General features: G+C 45.1%; 1 protein-coding gene across 5 annotated transcripts in view; it reads right to left on the bottom strand.

The window, feature by feature from the left end:
* Window positions 1–20712, bottom strand: part of LOC108159469 (neurogenic protein mastermind) — a 65254-nt gene that overhangs the window by 43932 nt on the left and 610 nt on the right. For 2 of the 5 annotated variants that reach the window (XM_033390329.1, XM_017292788.2), the window contains exons 2-3: window positions 20292–20425; window positions 2324–3386 (exon numbers count right to left, since the gene is read on the bottom strand). In XM_033390329.1, the coding sequence (XP_033246220.1) occupies window positions 2324–3070 (747 nt within the window). In that variant the 5' untranslated portion in view covers window positions 3071–3386; window positions 20292–20425. Of the gene's footprint in view, window positions 1–2323; window positions 3387–3723; window positions 3828–5411; window positions 5493–20291; window positions 20426–20712 lie in introns of those variants that run through there. The other 3 variants (XM_033390332.1, XM_033390330.1, XM_033390331.1) reach the window with 3 other exon arrangements.

Here is a 20712-nt window from a genome sequence, read left to right as displayed (position 1 = left end):
CTGTAAACAATGTTACAACAACAACAATGAAGCAACAACCAACTAATCAAAGCTTGCAACGATACGCCAATAATATGTTGTCACTTGTCAATCAAGATGCAACAACAGAAGCAAAAGCAAAAGCAGGAGCCGGAGCAAAAGGTGGCACTTGAAACAAACAACAATCTACTCGTACTCAGAGCTGCAGCCATAGACAGGAGGAGGAGGAGGAGGAAAAGGAGGAGGCACAGCGGTGGGTTGTGCGCCGGTTGCCACATGCAACAACTTTTGTTTCGTTGAATGAATGACTGACTGACTGACTGACTGACAGACTGACGGCTGTCAGAAAATGCCACACGACCCCGAACTGAAGTGAAAATTGGCAACAATGAATGGAAAGGAGAAAAACAAAGCCTACCCCAATCCCCCCACCCCCTCCCCCCCTTACCCACGAAGACGAATCCAATAAAAATCAGAAAAAAAAGTGCAACGAAAACAACAACAAGAAGATGAAAGAAGAAATTGCAACACGCGACTTTCCCAAAAACCAACAACAACAAATACACACACACACACATTATAAACAATAATTTTTTGTTGCCGCTGGATGTTGCTTTCTTGTTTTGCATGTTGCACCCCGGCTACGATGGCCGCAATTTGCAGCGATTTTCACTGCCACCAGCCGCTGGCGGCAGTAAAAGTTTTTCAAAAACATTAAAAGCCGCGCAAATAAATGAAAAGAAAAGTGAAAAGCACTGTAAGATTAGGCACCCCCGTCCAGCCATCCATCTCATTGATGATTAATTCATTCGAGAGATGCCACGCGGCAGCTAGAAATGTGGCACCTTCGAGCCACTGCTGCCGGATGCTGCGGCAATTTGATTTGAAAGGAAGCTGCGTTCAAATCTCAACTGATAATCGAATTAAATATTTGTTTATAAATTTTTAGAACCTCTTTAAAGATAAACGTATAGTATTTGCTAGAGTCCTTTCGTTTATGGGCTATTTTTACAGCGAATCAATATGGAACATTATCTCTCTCTCTCTCTCTCTCTACCTATCTCCTTTTCTTGTTGCCCCTTGGGGTTCCATAGACCTCTGACTAAGCAAAGTTTTTGCATATGAAAAGAACTTGAATTAAGAGGGGAACGGAATCCAAGCAAACAACAAAAACCCAGCAATGAATAATTATAAGGTGAGGCGGTAACGGAGAGGGAGACGAAGACGAAGACCTGACATTGGCAGGCGGATGCGGAAAAACTTTTCCACTCAAAACTGATCTCAGAATAACTCACGTTCTGTGTGTGCGACAGATAAAAGATATATATGTAGATGTATGTACTCGTAGAAGCTCGACTCGAACTGGGGTCTGTGGAGGGGTCTCTTTCTGGTAATTACAAAAACAACAGCCACGGAGATAAAGTCGCTTTTGACGGATTGTCAAGAGAACTAACAATTATGTATGTCTGCAGCAGCAGCGACTTGCATCATGCCCCACCGCATGGAAACAAATCAAAAAGTATACACTGGCTGTATTTTGTTGTTGTTTTTTTTGGTTTGTTTGCTGTGGTTTCAAGGCACATATTTTCAAATGCAGTCCACTAAGTAGTACCTATAAGACGAGTACGAGTACGAGTACGAGCAAATGCAAAGAAAAAACACCAAAGGCAACAGCAGATACAGTATCTTGGTGGCTACAAGTTGGCGGCTCAGGCAGTTCGAATGCGAACTCTGGGTGAAACTGAACCGAAAACTGAAAGAAAAACAACACAAAAATCGCTGACCTCATTATTATTTCCCGTGTGTGTGTGTCTGTGTGCTGTTCCCCTCGTCTCCGCTGCAGTACACTGGCCAGTCTTTGGAGCTTCACGCTGGAGCTGCACCATGCACCAATATGAAGCAACTATGCATTGATGCGATTTGCATTTGACGAGAAAATGCTCAGACTCTTTCCCAATACGAATTCACAATCATTTCACAATTCCAATTCGCTACTGATGGGGGGGCCTCTGCAGCATTCTTCAATGGAGATCGTATGGCACTTTAAGCAAATAGGATCATGGGCTCATAGGATCATGGCCACGGAATGTCTAGAGTTTTACTTTACTGCTGCTACCTTTGTTATCCTTCTGTTATTGTCATACATTTCCCTGGCATTCTGGCGAAACAACATACATTGCGTGTGTATGACTCGAAGACACTGTCATAGGACCCGAAATATTATACGTAATAGTTAACCGACGTTCAGCTTGCATTTCTGCTTGGGATCTTAACGATTGAAGCCACAGATCCACAGATCAGGCTCTATCCCAAATAATGTTATACGGATAATTGGGGCACTCACCACATGAACACTGCTCTGCAGTTGTCCGGCTAACATCGTCTGTGCCGCCTGTTGATGCTGCTGTTGCTGATGTTGCTGCTGCTGATGTTGCTGGTGCTGCTGCTGCTGCTGATGCTGCTGGGGATCGGGCAGCTTCTTGTCGGTCTTCTTGGCCGCCCGCTTGTTCTTGCTCTCGAGGAAGCGCTTCTGCAGGGCCGTGGTCTCCTGGTTCTGCTGCTCGCAGACGGTGCTGAAGGTCTGCTCGTATCGCGGCACGCAGTCCGTCTGCCGTCGTCGGTAGTTCTCCATGCGGCGTCGCAGTCGGTCCACAATGGGCTGTCGCTTGGGTGGCAGGGCATCGCTAGGCGATGGGCCGCCGCCCCCACTGTTGGGTCCGAGGCTGACTCCTGGATTTGGAGGGCCGCCAGCTCCGTTGCCGCCAGCAACAAGGCCGCCGACGATTCCGGCTGTTGCTCCCAGGTTGGCATTGTAGGGAGAGTGCTGTTGCTGTTGCTGCTGTTGTTGTTGTTGTTGTTGTTGCTGTTGTTGTTGCTGCTGTTGCACTTGTATCTGCTGCTGCTGTTGCGCCTGTGCATTGTGTTGCAGTTGCAGTTGTTGTTGCTGTTGCAGGTGTAGGCCCAAGTGCTGCTGATGCAGTTGGAGATTCAGATGCTGATGTTGCTGCTGCTGCTGTTGTTGCTGCTGCTGCTGGGCGACGGCTGCGGCTGCTTGGCTGGCTTGGAAGACTGGCAGGCCGCCCGCATCCATAAATGCGTCCGTGGTGAGGCTTTCGCTGTGCTCTCGTTGCTTCGCTGCTCTCGTCTCAGTCGGCGTCGAACGCTGACAGCGACGAAATCACGAAGAACAAGACGCTGGGCCAAATCTATATATATATATATATATACTATATATATATTGTATCTGATGTATGGCTACTAATGGCAGTGGCTGACGCTTTGATTGGAGCTGGTGAGGGTTTCCCCTCTGTGGAAGTCCGTGGGGGTTCTACGTCGAGCGGTGCAAAGGAAGCTGGAGAAAGTGGAACCAGCCGAACGGCGGCAAGGTCATCATCTTGGGGCAAGCTCTGGAAAGCGAAAGAGACAAAGGGTAGAAAAGGTTTATTAGTTTTAAAGTTGCTTCAAGTAATGATCATCTTTTGGAAATAAATGGATTATGTGGAAACGGAACCCGAAATTCGCTGATAAGAAGCGACGACCCCCACAACCATAGAGTGAAAGAGAGCGAAAGGAAAGAGAGATCATAGCAAAAAAAAAAAAACCCCCCAATAAATTATAAACAGAATAGATCGAAGAACTGATAAGAATGCATCCGAAAATACTCCAAATAACAACAAAAGCGACAAAAACTGATTAAAACATTAATCGCTAGCGAAACGCGAGCGGCTGTCGCGCGTTTCTTACACATACACACACACACACAGAAAATCGCGTGTCCAAAGCGCGGCGTCGGCCGGCAGCGGCAAGAAATTGACAAACTGAACAACTGCCCTGAGCTGCGTCTGGCGCTTGAATGAATGACTGAATGACGGACGAAGGAGCTTTGAGTGGGGGAGTCAACGGTCGTTGGGTCGAACGATTGGAGCCCGAACCGAACGAATACGAGCCCGACGACGAATGACGGCGAAGACGAACAACTGTAGATGTTGCAGAGGCGCAAGTGGGAAGAGAAACGGCAAAAAAAAAAACAACAAACCTTTTGCAACCTTATGCCTATGCAATATGGCACGTGGACAGCAGGGAGAGGTGGGAAGCTGGATGGAAAAGGACTGCTGCGACTTGTCCGCGGCGGGGTAAGCAAATTAAGCTGTAAACAACAGGCTATGGCTAACCTAACCCAAAGCAAAGCCCCGCCACCGTCTTTCACCCTTTCGAGAAAAGACAGACATCAGACACACGAAGAAAAACAGGTTTTCAACAAAATCGAGCATTCGAAAACATCGCGACTTTACTCGCGTTCGATTCCCCATACAAACGAACGGCGGTTCGGCCGAACGTTTGAACAGGCGACCAGCAGCCGCAGCAGGTGTAGGCGAGAGAGAGAAAGACAGTGAGCGAGCGGCGAGTGTGAATGAACGAGAGGACAGAAAAGCAAAATTGAGAGCGAGAGCATTGTTTACATTTGTCTTCTGCTGCTGTTGCTCTCTCCCCCCACAGGTGGGAGTGAGTGAGATGGTGTGTGCGTGTGTGTTCGCAGAGAGAGCCGAGAGCCAGAAACGAGAAAAAAAGGTCAAACTCTTTGCCTGGATTTGTTTGCTGCTCTCGACTAATACTGTTATTGCTATTGTTGCTACCTCTAGCGTTTGCGTTTAATTAGAAAAGAGAGCCCAGAGTGGAATTTCACCCATTGAGGTAGTCATTGATAAGCATTTACAATGCAATAAAATGATATTTGTGACGTCATAGAAATCATTGATAGCATTTTCTAATGTGTGAGAGAGACAGCGAGAGAGGGAGGCAGAGAGTACCGAAAATATTTCAGGGTCTTAGAATTTTTAATTAAATTCTTCGACTGTCTTGCGTTTCGGTATCATTAATTTTGGCCATGGCTCTTGAGAAGATTCTTCCGCACAAAGAGCAAACGGGCAGAAAGAAATCGATGGGACTCGTAAAAGTTCAGGCAATATAAATCCTTCTCAATGGGGAAACGCAAGAAAACTTCAGCGTAAAGAGATTTGTACAGTAACTGTAAAAGTGAACCTAAGAAAAGGGGTAACAGCAGATGTGGAGGCTGAAGCAGCGTCGTCACATACACACACACACACACACGCGCGCAGAATTTTGCAATCAGTAGCAACATTGTAAACGTCATTATTATCAATGCCTCTACATCTTCATCATCGTTGAGAGAACAAAAGGAAGAGAGATAGACCGGAACAACGGCAAACAGCATGCGAGAGCGGAAAGAGAGCCCAGGCCAGAAATGTCTACGTGCATCTGTATGATACAGTGGAACAAATCAGAGCAGAGCATTGTACTTATTATGCATGTTAGCATTATGGATAATGTTAATTTGAATTGTACAATAATATGACTTGATTTGCTTGGCATTTCATTCTTTTTACGAATAACTAAACATGCACAACACTTACCAAAGAGAATCGAAACCCGAACATGTATTTTCTCATCTTAAAAATATGTTTTTGCTAAATAAACTTCCTAATGATCTTTTTTTGTTGCCCCCCTCCAAGCAGCAACGCAACTGAGAGCACACAAAAAAAAAACAGTCACAGCAGAGGGAGAGCAACAGCAGAGAGAGAGAGAGAGAACACAATGTTAACTATTCTGTTAACATTTAAATGTACTGCCGGCGGCACAAAACATTGCAAAATCGGCGCGAATTAAAAAATCGCCGGCGACGACAAAACCGCGGCATATCGTTGGAGCCGTCGCGCGATTCTAACCGCCGTCGACCCCCACTCAGTCGACAGACGAAAAATTCAAAGAAAACACCAAACGCGCCAAAGCGTCAAATGCACGACGGCGACTTTTCAGGCAAAACGGCGGCGACTTACGTCGCCCGTCTATCGCAAAAACGAACAGGCGATCAGCAGGCATTAGTAGCACGATTGTGGCGCATTTTTACTCAGCTACGAGCTCTGTTACTGTTAAACGGTATTGAGAGAGTGGTAGACGCAAAATGGAACAACACAGAGAGAGAGAGAGAGAGAGAGTGAGTGAGAGAGTGAGCGAGTGAGTGTCTATCTGTCTGACAGAGCGTGTGGCTGAGTGTCTCTGTGTGTGTGCGTGTGCGTTTGTCTGTTAATGCTGTGAACCAACAACAAAGAAGCAGAAAAGCGTCGGCAAGAATTGATTTTGTTTTTATGGCATTTGCATCTGATTATAATTTTATGAAGACACTCTGTACATAAGAATACATACATAGATAAAAAAATCAAATATATAGTGTTTTATAACCTACTGGTTCTAATGTACTATTTATTTAATAAATTAACAAAAATTATAAGAAAAAAAAACCGAGAGAGCGTGCGGCACAAAACGCGCGCGTTTCCAGCAGCGTCTCAAGGCTGCGCCAGTGCCAGTCCAGCGGTTTTAAGCGCGCGTTCGTAACGACGCTGCCTTCCTCCAGTGCCCCTACACCAACAAACAGCAATCGATGCGCTGCCACGGCTGTGGGCCCATTAGAAACCGACGCCAAACAAAATGGTGCCGTGGCGAAACTGACGAAAGCGACACACGACAAACGGTAAACGACAAGCGACAAACGACAAACGACGAGGGCGACAAAAAGTCAATTTTATCGGAAATAACAGGCAACAAGCAAACGCAGCCAGGGACCCGCAACGAGGCAGAAAGAGAGCGAATGAGAGAAAGGTGGAGATACAAAGAGAGAAACAATGTTGCCTGCCTTTTCCCCAGTTTCCCCAGTGCTTCTGAGTGTGTGTGTGTGTGTGGGGCGGCCTGGAAAACCTCTGTTTTCCATCCCCCTTTTTGGCGCTCTGAGCGCCTATTCCAAATTGCGAGAAAGATCCGCTTTTCGAGCCAAAAAGCCAGCAAAAGCCCAAGGAGTTGTCGCACTCCGGACTACGCATAAAATCCCCCAAAAGCAGAACTCGCCGGCCGAACGCCACACGCCACAGGAGGAGCCCACATGGAGCGCAGCATCCATCCGGCGGCGCCAAAGGCAGGCGCCCGACTGAAGTCCGTTGCGAGCGAACAGCCGCAAAGTCCTCCTTCACAGCGAGTGGAAGTGGAGTCTCAAAGAAAAAGAGAGTGGGTGACCTGGTTGGATAGTTGGGTGGAGGAGGTGCAAAGTGTATTGATACGAGGTGAGGCCTTCCAGAGATAGGAAACTCAAGAACCGGGAGGGTCTCACGCCCTGTGGTTGCTTCCTTTTTGGCCATGGCCCTGCACATGCGCCTTGGGGGCCAACTTTGAGTGAAATTTTCTCAATGTCCTTCCCTTCTTCCCTCTTATCTTTTGAATACGATTGTACAATTAGAGAAGTCTCACCCTACAAGAAGGTTTTCTATGAAAACTGAATCCATTTTTGCGAACAGAGTACCGGCAAGGCAAGGACTATTACGGGTACTGGATAGTGGAGTGTCGCGGCAGGTGTGTCGCTACTTGCAACGTAAGGACTGATTTTCCTGATGGGCATTTCCACTAACAATTTTTGATTTCTCAATGGAATGCTGCTCTCAATCAAAACACTTAAAAGCATTTCCTTGCTCTTTGAGTATTTATAATAATATATTGTAATTCTATTCCATTCCAGGACTCCTTCCTGGCCGTTTCTTTCAGAGATTTCAGCTTGGTTCACACGCAGCGCAGAAACCGCAAGACGGACCCAGATACCAGATTTTAAATAAGACTCGAGGAAAGCCCACAAGTTGAATGCAAATTGCCAGGCGGTCCCGGATCCCAACTGTTGTTGTTGTTGTTGTTGTTGTTGTTGTTGTTGTTGCACAGCTGCCTGCAACATCAAGCAGCAACTACAACAGGTCCCGAAACAGATGTCGTCTGCATTTGGCTCTGGGGGGAGCGGAGTGGAGCTGAGGCGAGCTCAGGGTGGGATCTTGCACATGTGGCAAGCGACCAACAGCTGCAACATGCAACAATATCGTGCAACCTGGGGGCCCCAATGCTGCTGTTGCTGCTGCTGCTGCTGCTGCTGCAACATTGGCAGAGGGCGCCACTGTTGTTGTTTCGTGCCACCGGCGATGCGGCGCACAGCAAACGGCAGTGGACTCTCCAAGTGGCAAGTGGTCGCCGTTTTGCCCCATCAGGGGGATGCACATGTATAAGTGTTCTCCCATTTGTGTGTGTGTGTGTGTTTGCAGACGAATAAGGAAAATTCGCAAAAGCAACAAAAAGACAACTAAACAAGAAACAGAAACAGGGAAAACGCTGCCTGGGCGGTAGGCCGAGGCCGCGAATACCCTTTACGCAGAGATGGGGGCCGATGGAGATAGTTCCTTGGTCAGCTTTCCAGATAGTTATGGAAAGCTCTTCAAATCTCACGGGCCGCTGTACTAGAGGCCATTGATTCGCTGTACAAATTTCCCATAAGCGAAAGGACATAAATGATTTGGCATTTGTGAGAGATGATTCGTCATTCCTGAAAGGAGGAGCAAAAGCTGGTTTTCAATGATCATACCCCGAGCAAAGGGTATCCCCACAACAGAAGCAGCAGCAGCAAGAGGCAATGGAACCGGTTCAAGCTCCAACGAAACTATCACAAAAAGTAGGCAAAGTAAAAGAAATACTCGTACAGAAGGCCCACCACTGGATGAATTGCACTACGGTCTTTGGTCTTTGTTTCGGGCTCGGCCTCTGCCGTGGCTCCTCGTTGCTGAGCTCCCGACTTGGGCTGAGCTTGAAACAGAAGAAGTAAATCTTAAAATTTATTAATGGTTCCCCTTAAGGGAAGAACAGTTGGTCCATGGTTGTCCTGAATGGCGGACAGTATTGCTGTGAACCCAGATCAAAGGCGAACTCAATTCTGTCCTAGTCGTAGAGGCACAAGCGTTCCGTTGACAACCTTGTAAGAATGAGGAATCGGATGCCAGTTATAGCGAATATCAGCCTGCATCTCAATTTGTATTTCCTCTCCGCTCACTGCAGCTAGCCACAGCAGCAGAACCAGTCCGAGGATCCGTAGGAGAAGCATTTTGGATGTTTTTGTAAAATTGATTCTTTAACAACTGGCTCCTAAAGAACTCCAGACCCTTGTTATATAGCCCAAGTAGATGACCATTATCTGTTTTGTTCTATATAATACTATATATATATAGATCGATTACGGGGTTATCAGCACGGAGCACTCGCTGAAAGTATGCTCTACTGAATTTGCAATCTTGCAAGAAGGTTGATTGATGATTGGGAATGGGGGAACACATTCAGTTATCGGTAAAACGACAGAGTTATAAACGCCAAAAGCCGAGCCAAAGTGCACTTTAAAGTGTTGGAAAACGATATGCAAACGAGAACCAGTTCAGTTCTAGGCAATCAAGTGGTTCCCGGATAATACAAAGATACATACATATAACATTGTAAGTCATTCGTTCAACCCCGAAGCGGTGTGAACAATTTGGCATTTGGAAAAGTGCCTCGTTCATCCTCAATCGACAATCGCCAATCGCCAATCGTCGGGGATATAACAAAACAGAAACAGAAATAGAAATAGAAAATTAATTAAAGTTAACTGAGCGACGGGCAGGCAGTCGGCCATTTATTCATTATCCTATCCCTTTACGGGGGTTTTTTTTTCCATCCATTCTTTTGTGGAAAGTCACCCCTGCGTGAGGCAGGCAGAGCAGGCGACGGCGGCGTCATGCCACTGCGCGCCCTCAACGAGTGGTTGGACGTTTGAATATGTTGTACAACATGGGTTAAATGGGCGCAGCTGCACGGAGGACAGTCGCTGATGTTCAACGTTTGTGGAAGCCCAAGAAGTGGCATGCAACAAAGGCAAAGCAACAGCAGATCGACTGCAGGCGGCGGGGGGTGGGAGTCGCAATTCTCGAAAACGGAAATCCAATACGAAGTGAAATGCAAAGATAGGGCCACCGAAAGGGATTCTCAAATCGGTATATTTTGCCATTCACCACGGCACTCGTATCGGTGTTACTTCATCGGAATTTGTGGGGAGAAAAAAATAAAAAAAGAATATTTATCCGATTTCGTTTACTGTTCTTTGAATCTTTATCTGAAAGATTTTGCTTTTACTTGGTATTTTCTTTCAGTGTTTTTGCGATTCCGGTTGCCGCGGTCATCGGCCAAAGGATATGCGATATTTTTTGAAATGTTCTGGTGCCTGAGCAGGTGCGAGTTATCCTTTTGAGAGAGAGAGATAGGGGAAGAACCCCTCGCATAAGTATATCCTACCATATCCTCGCAAGTATATATTTCCACTCTTCATTCAACCAACCATTCCCCCTTTGGCCGCTAATAAAGTCCCAAATTGTCCGCCATTTCGGCATGCTTTTTGCTAAATTAAAAAACAGCTCGCGGAAAACTATAAAAAAACACCGAATAAAACGAAAAATGGGGTCCGGTCTCTACTGGCCCCCCCTCTCAGCGTACCCTAATCCACTGCTTTTAAATAAAATATTTATGACCTACACGTGACGCTGATGGGGAGAAACATTAAACGACAGAGCCCCAAAACGGAGAGCACAAGAGAGCGGAAAAGGGGCTAGTGTTTTAGGGAAAGGAGTTAGCCTTCAAAAGGATCAAATATGCATTCTAAGGGGTGCTGCCTCTCGATAGTATCTCAAGATCAATAATGTCTTCGATCTATAATGGTAAATAATGCCATTTAAAATACAAATCCTGACTTATGGAATCCCTGAGGTGGGTCTCTCTCATCCGATGTGGATTGTTATCAAATTATCAGATCGTTAAAGCTGAAGCCCCTGCCTAGCCAGAGACTCGTGCCGCAATAATATCGAATAGTCGTGTACTCGTGGGGAAACGTTTTCTTGTTTCGTGTTTTTGTTGTTCTATTTGTATTGGTTTTTATGGGCCTGAAAGTTGATTAACATTAATTAATTCCTGTTGTTGGAACAGAACAAATTGAACTAAACGAGATGTTTAAGTGTGCCCCGGAAATGCACACACGACAACAGATAACTAAAGATACAGATACACACACACACACACGCACCCGTAGATAAACAGATGTGTACTATGGTTAGAGAAAGATACGCAGATACAATATTTGACCCAGTAATTAAGGCAAGAGTTTAGCAGGCACATCTAATAAAGCTAATTAATGAAGTTCCCTCTATAGAGTATCTTTCTATCTTTCAATCTATCTCTCTAACTATATCTCTTGTTACTCCTCCTCCTCCCATATCCAACTCCCTCTGTGGCTCTCTTTTAGTTGTTTTGGGGCAACCTGTTTGGCTCCGTCTTGTGTGCACAACACAAGCAATTTCATGGAAAACTATTTGTATACCCCGGGTAATGTACCCAAGTACCACAAGGGGTATATGGTGTTCGAGCAGATTAAATGTAACACAGACCCAGATGGAAGAATACCCTGGCTCTACGATCTAAGGTAACTAGATATAATTCCTGTATTGGCAGCATTCTCTTCTCTTTGTATAGGATTTCGTGTAATGGGTATCTTGTAGTCGTATCTTTTGTGAAGCTTGCATCTCTTGGATCTGTGGTTGCTGCTTTTATTCGGTAGAATGCAGCTAAAACGCTCGAAGCGAGCAGAAAATTAAACGTAACCCAAAGCGGCCGCAAATGAGGCACAGGGCGAACAAGAAGAAGAACAAGAAGAAGAAGAAGGAAAGGAAGGAGCAGACAGGCAGAGCCAGAGGCAAACAAGAAGTAGGAGAAGCACAGCAGCCACCAACAACAACAGAAATTGAGAAGAAGCCGCACAAAAAAAAAAATATCAGACAAATGGAACGGCCATGGATGGCAAACGAGGCAAAAGAACGTCAACGTCAGCGACAGCGTCAGCAGCGACGCATTCTGAGAGCAGCAGCAGCAGCAGAGGCAGCCGATAGATAGCAGCAGCGTGGGAGTTTCGTTAACAGCTGTACCGTACCCGAAAAATGCTCTCTTTGGCACTGTTGTGGGCTCGCGCTCTCTCTATGTCGCTCTCCCTCCCTCCCCCCTGCACACGCTCTGTCTCTGGCTGTTGAGCACGTAACAACATCCCTGCGGATGCGTCACACGGTGTTCGTATTCTCTGCCGCTGCCTCCGTCGCTGCTGCTGCTGTTGCTGTTGCTGCCTTTTTGTCACAGGTCGTTGCACTACAGAGGCACACACACACACACACACAAACATACATAGAAAGAGAGACACGAATGATGTTCGGTTTATGTACAGTGACACATGCAGGCCACGACTCTGCCTGCCGACGACGAGTGCTGCTGGACTGTCGTCGACTGCTGCAGCAGCAACAACAACAACAGCAAAAACCTCTGACCACCTCCCATACGTGCCCTTCCCCTCCCCCGCAAGCATGTAGGATGCAAATGTGTTCATTTGTCCCTGTGTGTGTGTGTGTATATTTGCAGATCTATGCAGATATTCGCTCCATGAAAGGCATATTCAAAGGAAGGTAGGGACAATTGTTATGGCTTGCTTTTTGGTTCACATAAACAGAGCGAGGAGAGCAGGAGAGGAGCTGGGGTTACCTCGTGCTGAATATACCCCTGCCCTCAATGACATGGTCCCAAGGAAATGTTCTCAGCTGCTCTCTCTTGTTCTAGAAACTGTTATTGCTTGTAATCGCTTATAGGCTGAGCTTACTGTACTTGATTCTTTGGTTTTATCTCCATTTATTAGGCATGATGGAATGAACTAATTTGATGGTGGATTCGACTACGTGATACGCTATATGGGAGGGGCTACAAAATGATTTTCAACGCGATTCAATTTCCTAGAAATATCCTTCCTTTCATCTTCTCTTCTCTTTGTTTTTTTTTTTTGCGAATTTTATTAAAATTCCCCATGGAAATTTCAGTGTTATTTTCTGTGAATCTTTTACCCGAATTTATAAATTTAAAGAAATGAGAAGGTGCCCAAAAAAAAGCTCAATGGTAATTTTCCATAAATATATGTATGTATAATGATTCAAGTGGTTACAGCTTGCCACTCCCCCATAGCCCCTTCCCAGCGAGAAGCCCCAACAAAAAAGCCCAATTAAAACCGAGTGGAAATCTCAGTTGCGGATAAAGGAGCTAGTATTTGTTGGGGATGTGGGGCTGGAGGGGTTGGCTTTATTAATTCAAATTTGTTCGTTGTTTTTGGCCAAGCCAGGAGTAACGGGAAGTACAACAGGCGAAAAAATATGCTCAAGTGGAGACTGAACGAACGGAAAGTCAGAACATGTTTTTTTTTTTCGTTTGCATTATTATTTTTTGTGTATCTCGTCGAGCATAAAAGAAAAGCATTCAAATGAACTTTCCACGCTAGTGTTCCTGTTGTTGTTGTTGTTGTTGTTGTTGTACGTGGCACAAGTGCGGCCGCATGCTCAAGCACACACACACACACACACAGACACAGAGCGACACACACATTGTAGAAGGAACCAGAAAACGTGTTGAGTGCCGGCAGCCCCACCGCACAGGAAAGAACGTAGCCGCTCTTTCGACTATGGGATACCCCTTGATAGTTGTGGATATAAATATAGTATCAAAACCCTATAAAGGTCTTCTTGGATTTATGTTTTTAGAACCCAATATACCCTTCGCCAGTCGTCGACGTGTATCATAGGGTACCGATAGGTACCATCTCTGTCTAACAATTTCATATTCTTTCGCTTGGCCAATCCCCCTTGCCTTTTGTTATTCTTCTCCTCTCTCCACCGTCACCCTCCTGCCCGCCGTTTTCCATGCAATTTTTTTTTTTGCAATCAGAATCTCTCTCTCTCTTTCCCTCCATTTGCAGTTCTGCTTTAAAATTCTCCCTCTCTCTCTCACTCTCGTTCTGTTAAGTTTTTGATTTTAAATGATTAATGCTTTAGTCGGAGGTCCCGCACAATGATTGATTAATTAACGTTGACAACCGAACAGAAAGGAAAAAACAGAGCCGACACATGCACACCCTTGCAGGCACAGAGGTCGTCTCCGGCCTCGGCCTCCTCTCGGCTGTCCGGCTTTTCATTTCTGTTAATAAATTGCCCTCCATTTTCGTTACGGTGTGTCTTATCCCCTTCCCACATCTTTTCCCACATGCCACCCAAAAACAATTTCCTATGAAATCTGAAACGATACGATGTGTGTGTGTGTGTGTGATTGATTCGTCCAAGTCTCCGGAGAGGCTGAAATCGTATGTACATATGCATGGATTTCCTTTACAGTTTACTGCCATTCCACCTCTCTCTCTCTCGCTTCTCGCTCTTTCTGAGCGTGTCTCTTTTCAGAGGTGTACATGCAATTAATTATGTTGACAACTGAACATCAATTGAAATGTTATCAGCAGTCAATCATCGAATATTAATCGTTTCTGACAATCGCCAAGTCATTTTAAGACTTTAAGTTGCTAAATGGCCTTAGAGCTGGCTAAAAGACACGCAAATTAATACGATATTATATAGATTCTCTATAGATTGTGATCTATAATAAAATGTTTCAGGGCAGCTAAGGATACTGAGTATTAAGAGCAAAAAAGAGAAGGGCATTAAAGCTCATTTGACGATTGTTTCGAATGATTGTTGATTTCCCATAAGCGAAAGGATACATTTTTTTCAAAGCTACAGCTACAGGGAGCATCAAACGATGAAAACCAAGAAGATACTTGTATTTATGGTGCATAAAAAACACCAAAAAAAAGCGAATTTCGTTAAGATTTTTTAAAACTTTTATAGATCCGATATATTGGAATATTTTTTTTGGGAAAATGAATATTTCAAAGCTTGAACAACAACAAAAACAAAAATCTGCTATTCCTTTTGCTTGAACCGTATGGAAAATCCCCAATCACGTGTCTTGCCGCGTGTGCCGTGGAGCCGCTAAGGGGAGCTGTTTTTAAGGCAGTTATGGATTCCATTTAATGCCAGACTTCACTCGAGGCGATAGGGGAGCTGCCACTAGCGAGACTTTGCCTTAGATGTAGCACTGAAATGTGGAACTGGAACTGAAACAGTTTCCATACAATGATCTTCTAGCCCCTCTCTTCGAAGCCCCCCACCCATTTTGGGTCTCTAATCGCGCAACAGTTGCGAGCCCAAATACGGATACCATTCATTTATTCAACTGCTCGCATTGCATATTCATCAAGATGACTACCAGTTTTTGTTTTTGTTTTTGTTTTCGGGGGGGCTATTGCAACAGTTTGCGCCCCCGCCAACCCCTTGTTCAACGACCTCTTACACCCCCGCGCGAGCTTTAAATTCCACAAGGCGCCATACAATGGGGCGGCCATTCATCTTTACGTAATTTTAATATCAGAGAGAAGCTGGGTGAAGGGACGGTACGGTAGGGGAGGGGAGGGGAACAACAACAAACAAACAATGAGAAGACAACAACTTTGAATCTTTGAAACAAAAGCACGAACAAAAAGTGAAAGTCTAAGACTCCGCCGTACAGGGAGGCCCCTCTAAAAGAGCAGCAACCAAAACAAACGACGATGAAGTGATGGTAGAGGTAGAATGAATGAATGAATATATACATATATAGGAAATCTTGGGACCAGATCGATAAGCCAACGCTTCGTACCACCTTCCCATCCAATCCCCACCCCACCCCCATTAAAATCGAAAGTATCTCAGCATTTTATGGTTCTGCAATTGTTTCCAGATGTTTGAAACCAGTTTATTTGCCAAAGTCAATTCGAAATCTATAAAAATGTTTATTTATATATGCACAATACACACACACACAAACATACATATGTGTGTATGTACGAGCAGCACATCCGTGCGATACATTCGTTCAGTTCATCTGCGGTGAGGTTCAGTTTCAGTTGGTTGTCGAGCGGCAACAGTCGAGAATATGCTTAAAGGGGAATTTAAATAAACTTAATATAAAAATCAGATAATCACAGCTCATCTGATTTGATAGGAAACAAAACAAGACATACAGAATGCCAGAAAGACTTGTGGATGCTCTTTTCTTTTCATAGAAAAATGCTAGGGGATAGTATTTTATTGAGTCTCTAAACTCTTCTAAGATTGAAGCGAAGGGATGGCAACACATTCTTTGGTTAGTATTTATGATATTTACAGAGCTTACAAACAAGCCTCATTGTCGAAACTCGACTTGAGCAGCAATGTACACGACATGTATGTTGTTTTTCTTTTTTTTTCACTTCTCAGGCATATTTTTTGGTACTCAGTAAATTGAGGAAGGTATCCTCAAATATTGGAGAAGATGTAGCACAAAATGAAGAACATTTTATTCATAAAAAAACACTTTTTTTAAAGTAAAAGTTCTCATTCTCGCACGACTCTTTTGCGGACAGTGTATGCCAAAGATATGTACTAAAAAAATATATTCCCACGCGTCTCACCAATCGAAAGGCAAAAACCAGACACTATCGAATAGGTGGAGCAAGCAAACGGGCAACTTGGCTTTCATTTGAGGCATGTTCCCGTTTTGGCTTTGGCTGCAATCCACTTTGACAGCCAGAGCCAAATCAGCAAATAATACGTAATATTAATGAGAGAAGAACGTTTCGATTCGTGGGACAATTAACTCCAGCCGTTGGCCATTAATCCCCCCAATATGTTGTGGACGATTGCCCATCCAACGGGCCATGCAAAGTGTCGAGAGACAGATACAGATACTTTGTAGCTCACAGATGCTTACGCGTGCCAGCCAGCAAGAGCATCAGCCGCGATGCGATGACTGTGTGGTGGCTCATAAATCGCTTTTCAAATCTCCAAGATACACACATCGCAAGATCTTTGGCTATACGTAGCCCCCGTGCGACACATACAAATATTCGCTGTGCTCTTTATGTGCGCCCAAAACTGATTTATATATAAGACGAGCCAGCAAACACGAAAGAATCAAATAAAATTGTACTACGAGACGCACGTTTAATGTTGTAGATACTCGTACATTCGGTTGTGTCTCTGTGTGGTTGTTGCAACTACAACAACAACAACAAAAAACGACCAAAAAAAGTACGAGAGTATCTCGGGGTCGGGTCTCTGGGCATATCTGGTTCCGCGACAACAGCAGCAGCAGCAACAGCAACAGCAACAGCGACGCCACTCAGCACGTTCATTATGGCATTTTGTCAGATACAAATTTCAGAGTCTCTCTCTCGCGCTGTACCCTGTGGCTGCTTATGTATCTGTATCTGTATCTGTATCTGTATCTGCTGTGTGTGTGTGTGTGTGTCTCGGTGACTGCTGCTGCGGTTTGTTGCGCGATAAGCATACGGATATGTCAGTTAATTATTTGTTTATATTCCGTATTTTCTTGTACATAGCCAGCATGAGGCTTGTACATATGTACACGTGGTGTATGTCCATCGGATATGTGCCCAAGTGCCCATTCGTATACCCTTTTGAGAGAGCACTGTATGTATTGTATACACGATTTCTTGCTGATTAAAGCAAAACTCACACTCGATCCACGTTTTGATGGGGCCAACAGACTGCTGTTAGATCTGTCCGGCCCTCGCTTTTGTTTGCAAATGGAATCACTCTTTTGGGTGTCTGCAAGGAACCCCCCCTGCCTGCAACCTCAACACCACCAAAACAGCAACAGTAATGCGGCAGCAGCAAGATGTGGCAGCACCGAAACAGGCGATAAGGAAGAAAGCGCAAGCAGACTGGACACCCGGACCGACGGCTTGGAAAACCGGTGCAGAAATCGCTGTTGCAGCAGCGTCTGTTGTTGTTTTTGCGCGTTAGTGTGTGTGTGTGTGTGTGTGTGTGGGTTTGGTGAGAGCATGCAACACTTGCAACACGAAAACTGCACTCGAATCGGTTGCAGCCTGGCGGCCACAGCTGAACGCCTGCTACCTTGCGCCGGCTCAACACCTGGAATGGGGCACAAATATTCGGGATAGGCCGGGACGAGCTGCAGTCCCACATCCCGATTCAAAGGAGTCACGACACTCCACAGAGGCATTGGCATGGGCCATGGGGCAGGCGGTATGGCGGTGTGGCCAGTGCAGAGGGCGTGTGTTAGGGGCGGTTTGTGTGTGGTGTGTCTCTCTTCCAGAAGGGATGTTTCGCGTGTCTCCGTAGAGAGGGTTGGCCTTTACGAGGAGTGACTGTGCGACTGTGGGTGAGGCTGTGGCTGTGGCGTTGCCGTTGTCTTCGTCACCATCGAACGCTGCACAGACAAAAACCCGAATATCCGAATACCGACCTGAAACAGCAAAAGCTTCCCCATACCCTGCTCCAACGGGGTATGGCATATATTTTTAAACCGATTGAGAGTTTTTGAAATTTATAAGAAGAAAATTTCGATTTTTTAAGGATGATTGTGGGAAAGTCTCAAGCGGCACATCTTTATAATCTAAAGTGTAATTCTCTTTAGATTTGAGCAAGATTTTTCGCCGAGTCTCAAAGGGTATTCGGGGCATCGAAGAGCCCGCCTTTCTGGTTGGAAACCTGTTTGCCCAGCCAGCCAGTTAGCCAGTAAGTGAGTGAGTGAGTGAGTGAGCAAAGAGCAGCATTGACCCCAACTGAGTCAACGACAAAATATGCCAGTGCCAGAGACAGAGACAGAGCCCGAGACAGAGACAGAGCCAGCGCCAGATCTGCTGGAGCCCCAGGGCCTGCTCTTCAGAAGGGATCTCTCGAATCGAAATAATGCAGAACATGGTGCGAAATATTTAATACAAAAATGCTGAAAAGAAGTTTGGCCTGACAAAAAGAAGACTACTGCAGCAGCAGCAGCAGCGGGCAGTGGCGGCAGGGACAGGGACAGGGGCAGGGGCAGAGACCCAAACCTGTTTACAGTTCAAAAACTCCACATTCGATAGTATATTCGATATGAACTCTTTTTTTTCGTTGTCTGGCCCGTAGGTTGGAAGCCGTTGCCACCTACAATGCGGCAAAGACGGTGTGTGTGTAAGCCTTGGTTTAGGCTCGGGTTATCTCGGCTTAATTGGGTCATTCACACGCGCCACTTGCTCTCGACAGAGAGGGAGATATACTCGTGAATGGAGAGCAACAGGGAGAGAGAGAGAGAGAGAGATGATACTTATTCCGCATAACTCAGGGTTCTACTGCTAATATTTTATATGAATGATTTAGGTTTAAAATCTATGTACATCTGTAATACCCTAACAGTACCCTAGTAGAGGGTATCTATCACACACACACACACACATGCCACAACTTCCGGTAGCAAGTAGCTGGGGCATACATTACACACTCGAAGATACTATTGTACATTTTGTACACGTTAGATGTTAGACCACTCAAGACACTAGAAGACACGATGGAGAAGCAGAAGGAGAAGAGGAGTGGAGACAAACAGAGAGAGAGAGAGAGACAGAGACAGAAGTGACATTTGGTGGCAGTAACACGAGTATGAGTTTTGATGGGAAAGCGTAAAGAAAACAGTTTGAAATGTCTGGAATGTGTGCAAGCAAACAAATGAGCGTTGAGGGAAGCTTTTTGGTAACTGGGAACGATCTGCTGCTCAAAATTTTCCAAAGAAAACTGAAGAATGTCCCGTCTATAGAGGGAAATGGCTTTATTGATTTTAATGTTGATTTCCTGTAGCTTTAAAAGTAGCGGGTTATAGAAATTCAAATCGATATTATCTCAAATCGAATTGGTTTTAAAGAAGATTCGAGAGACCTTCAGGTTCCTGAAGCATTCAACACTCCCTCTCTCTGGCACTTTCCACCACTCGACTCTCTCTCTTTCTCTCTCACACATACTGTTTCGCGCTGCTACCTACAGAACCGCAAAGGATCTGGGGATCAAGAATGGTTCTGCAACGAGCGATCAGGGAAAGCGAAGGGAAGGTACAGGGACGGAAACGCAAACCCAAACACAAGGCAAAGTCAACAGCGCAGCAACTGAGCAGCAAAGCCAAACAAACGCAAAGAGAGAGAGAGAGTAAAAACCGAACCGACAACTTCTGAGAAACAGAAGATAGAGAGAGAGAGAGAGAGATCAGGAATGCTCTCCCTGCAGCAGCAGCAGAAGCAGCAGTGGTACATTGTACATCCATCATTTTTTCTAGTCATTGCAACAAAAAGAATGCAGTCTTAGCCACATTTATTTGGCAATTCCTCGGTTTCTCAATACAAACAAAAAGTAACAACCATAGACAAACACACACAAAAACTGGTCTTGATCTATTTTTAAGTCCAAGCTTCGGATTTGGAAGCTTTTGCTCGAGCTTTAAGCAACACACATATGTACAAAGTACACGAAACATAAAAAAACATCAATCAAACGAAGTTCTAGCAGCGCGAATGGCTCAAGGTCTGATCGAAAATAAACCAAGAAACGGGTTTCGCCACCACCCACAGCAAATACAGACGGGCACCATTTGATACCCTATGGGAGATGTACCCTATTTTGGGGGTGAGATAAGAGGTGCGAACTTACCCCAGCAGCTGGGCGATAATCCAATTTGATTTTGTTTATTTATTATAGTATTCCATTTAGTAGTCAATTACTCGTAGTATTTCCACAGATATTGGTTGTTCACTTTTGTTTTTGTTTTTATTTGATGTTTGCAACTGCAACAAATGTAAGCATGGTAAGCAAAAAAAAACGAGCACGAGAGAGAGAGAGAGAGAGAGAGATCAAGTCAGTTCTCTCTTTACTCTTTCTCTTTCACACTCTTCCGCCAAGGTGTATTTTTATAACGTGAGGCATTCCAAGGAAGGGAAGCGCCTCCCTCCACGATAATCGCTTATTTTTTATTAATTTAAGGCCACAATTTATGTGCCACAATGAGAGCAAAAGAGGCATTAGGCTACTCGATGAATGCCTCACCTTTCATTTATACACCCTATGCCAAGCA

Source organism: Drosophila miranda, chromosome 3 (genome assembly GCF_003369915.1).
Source record: "Drosophila miranda strain MSH22 chromosome 3, D.miranda_PacBio2.1, whole genome shotgun sequence".
NCBI classification, from domain to species: domain Eukaryota; kingdom Metazoa; phylum Arthropoda; class Insecta; order Diptera; family Drosophilidae; genus Drosophila; species Drosophila miranda.
Note: the sequence above shows the minus strand (reverse complement) of the source record. Positions and strands in the feature narration are given on the sequence as shown.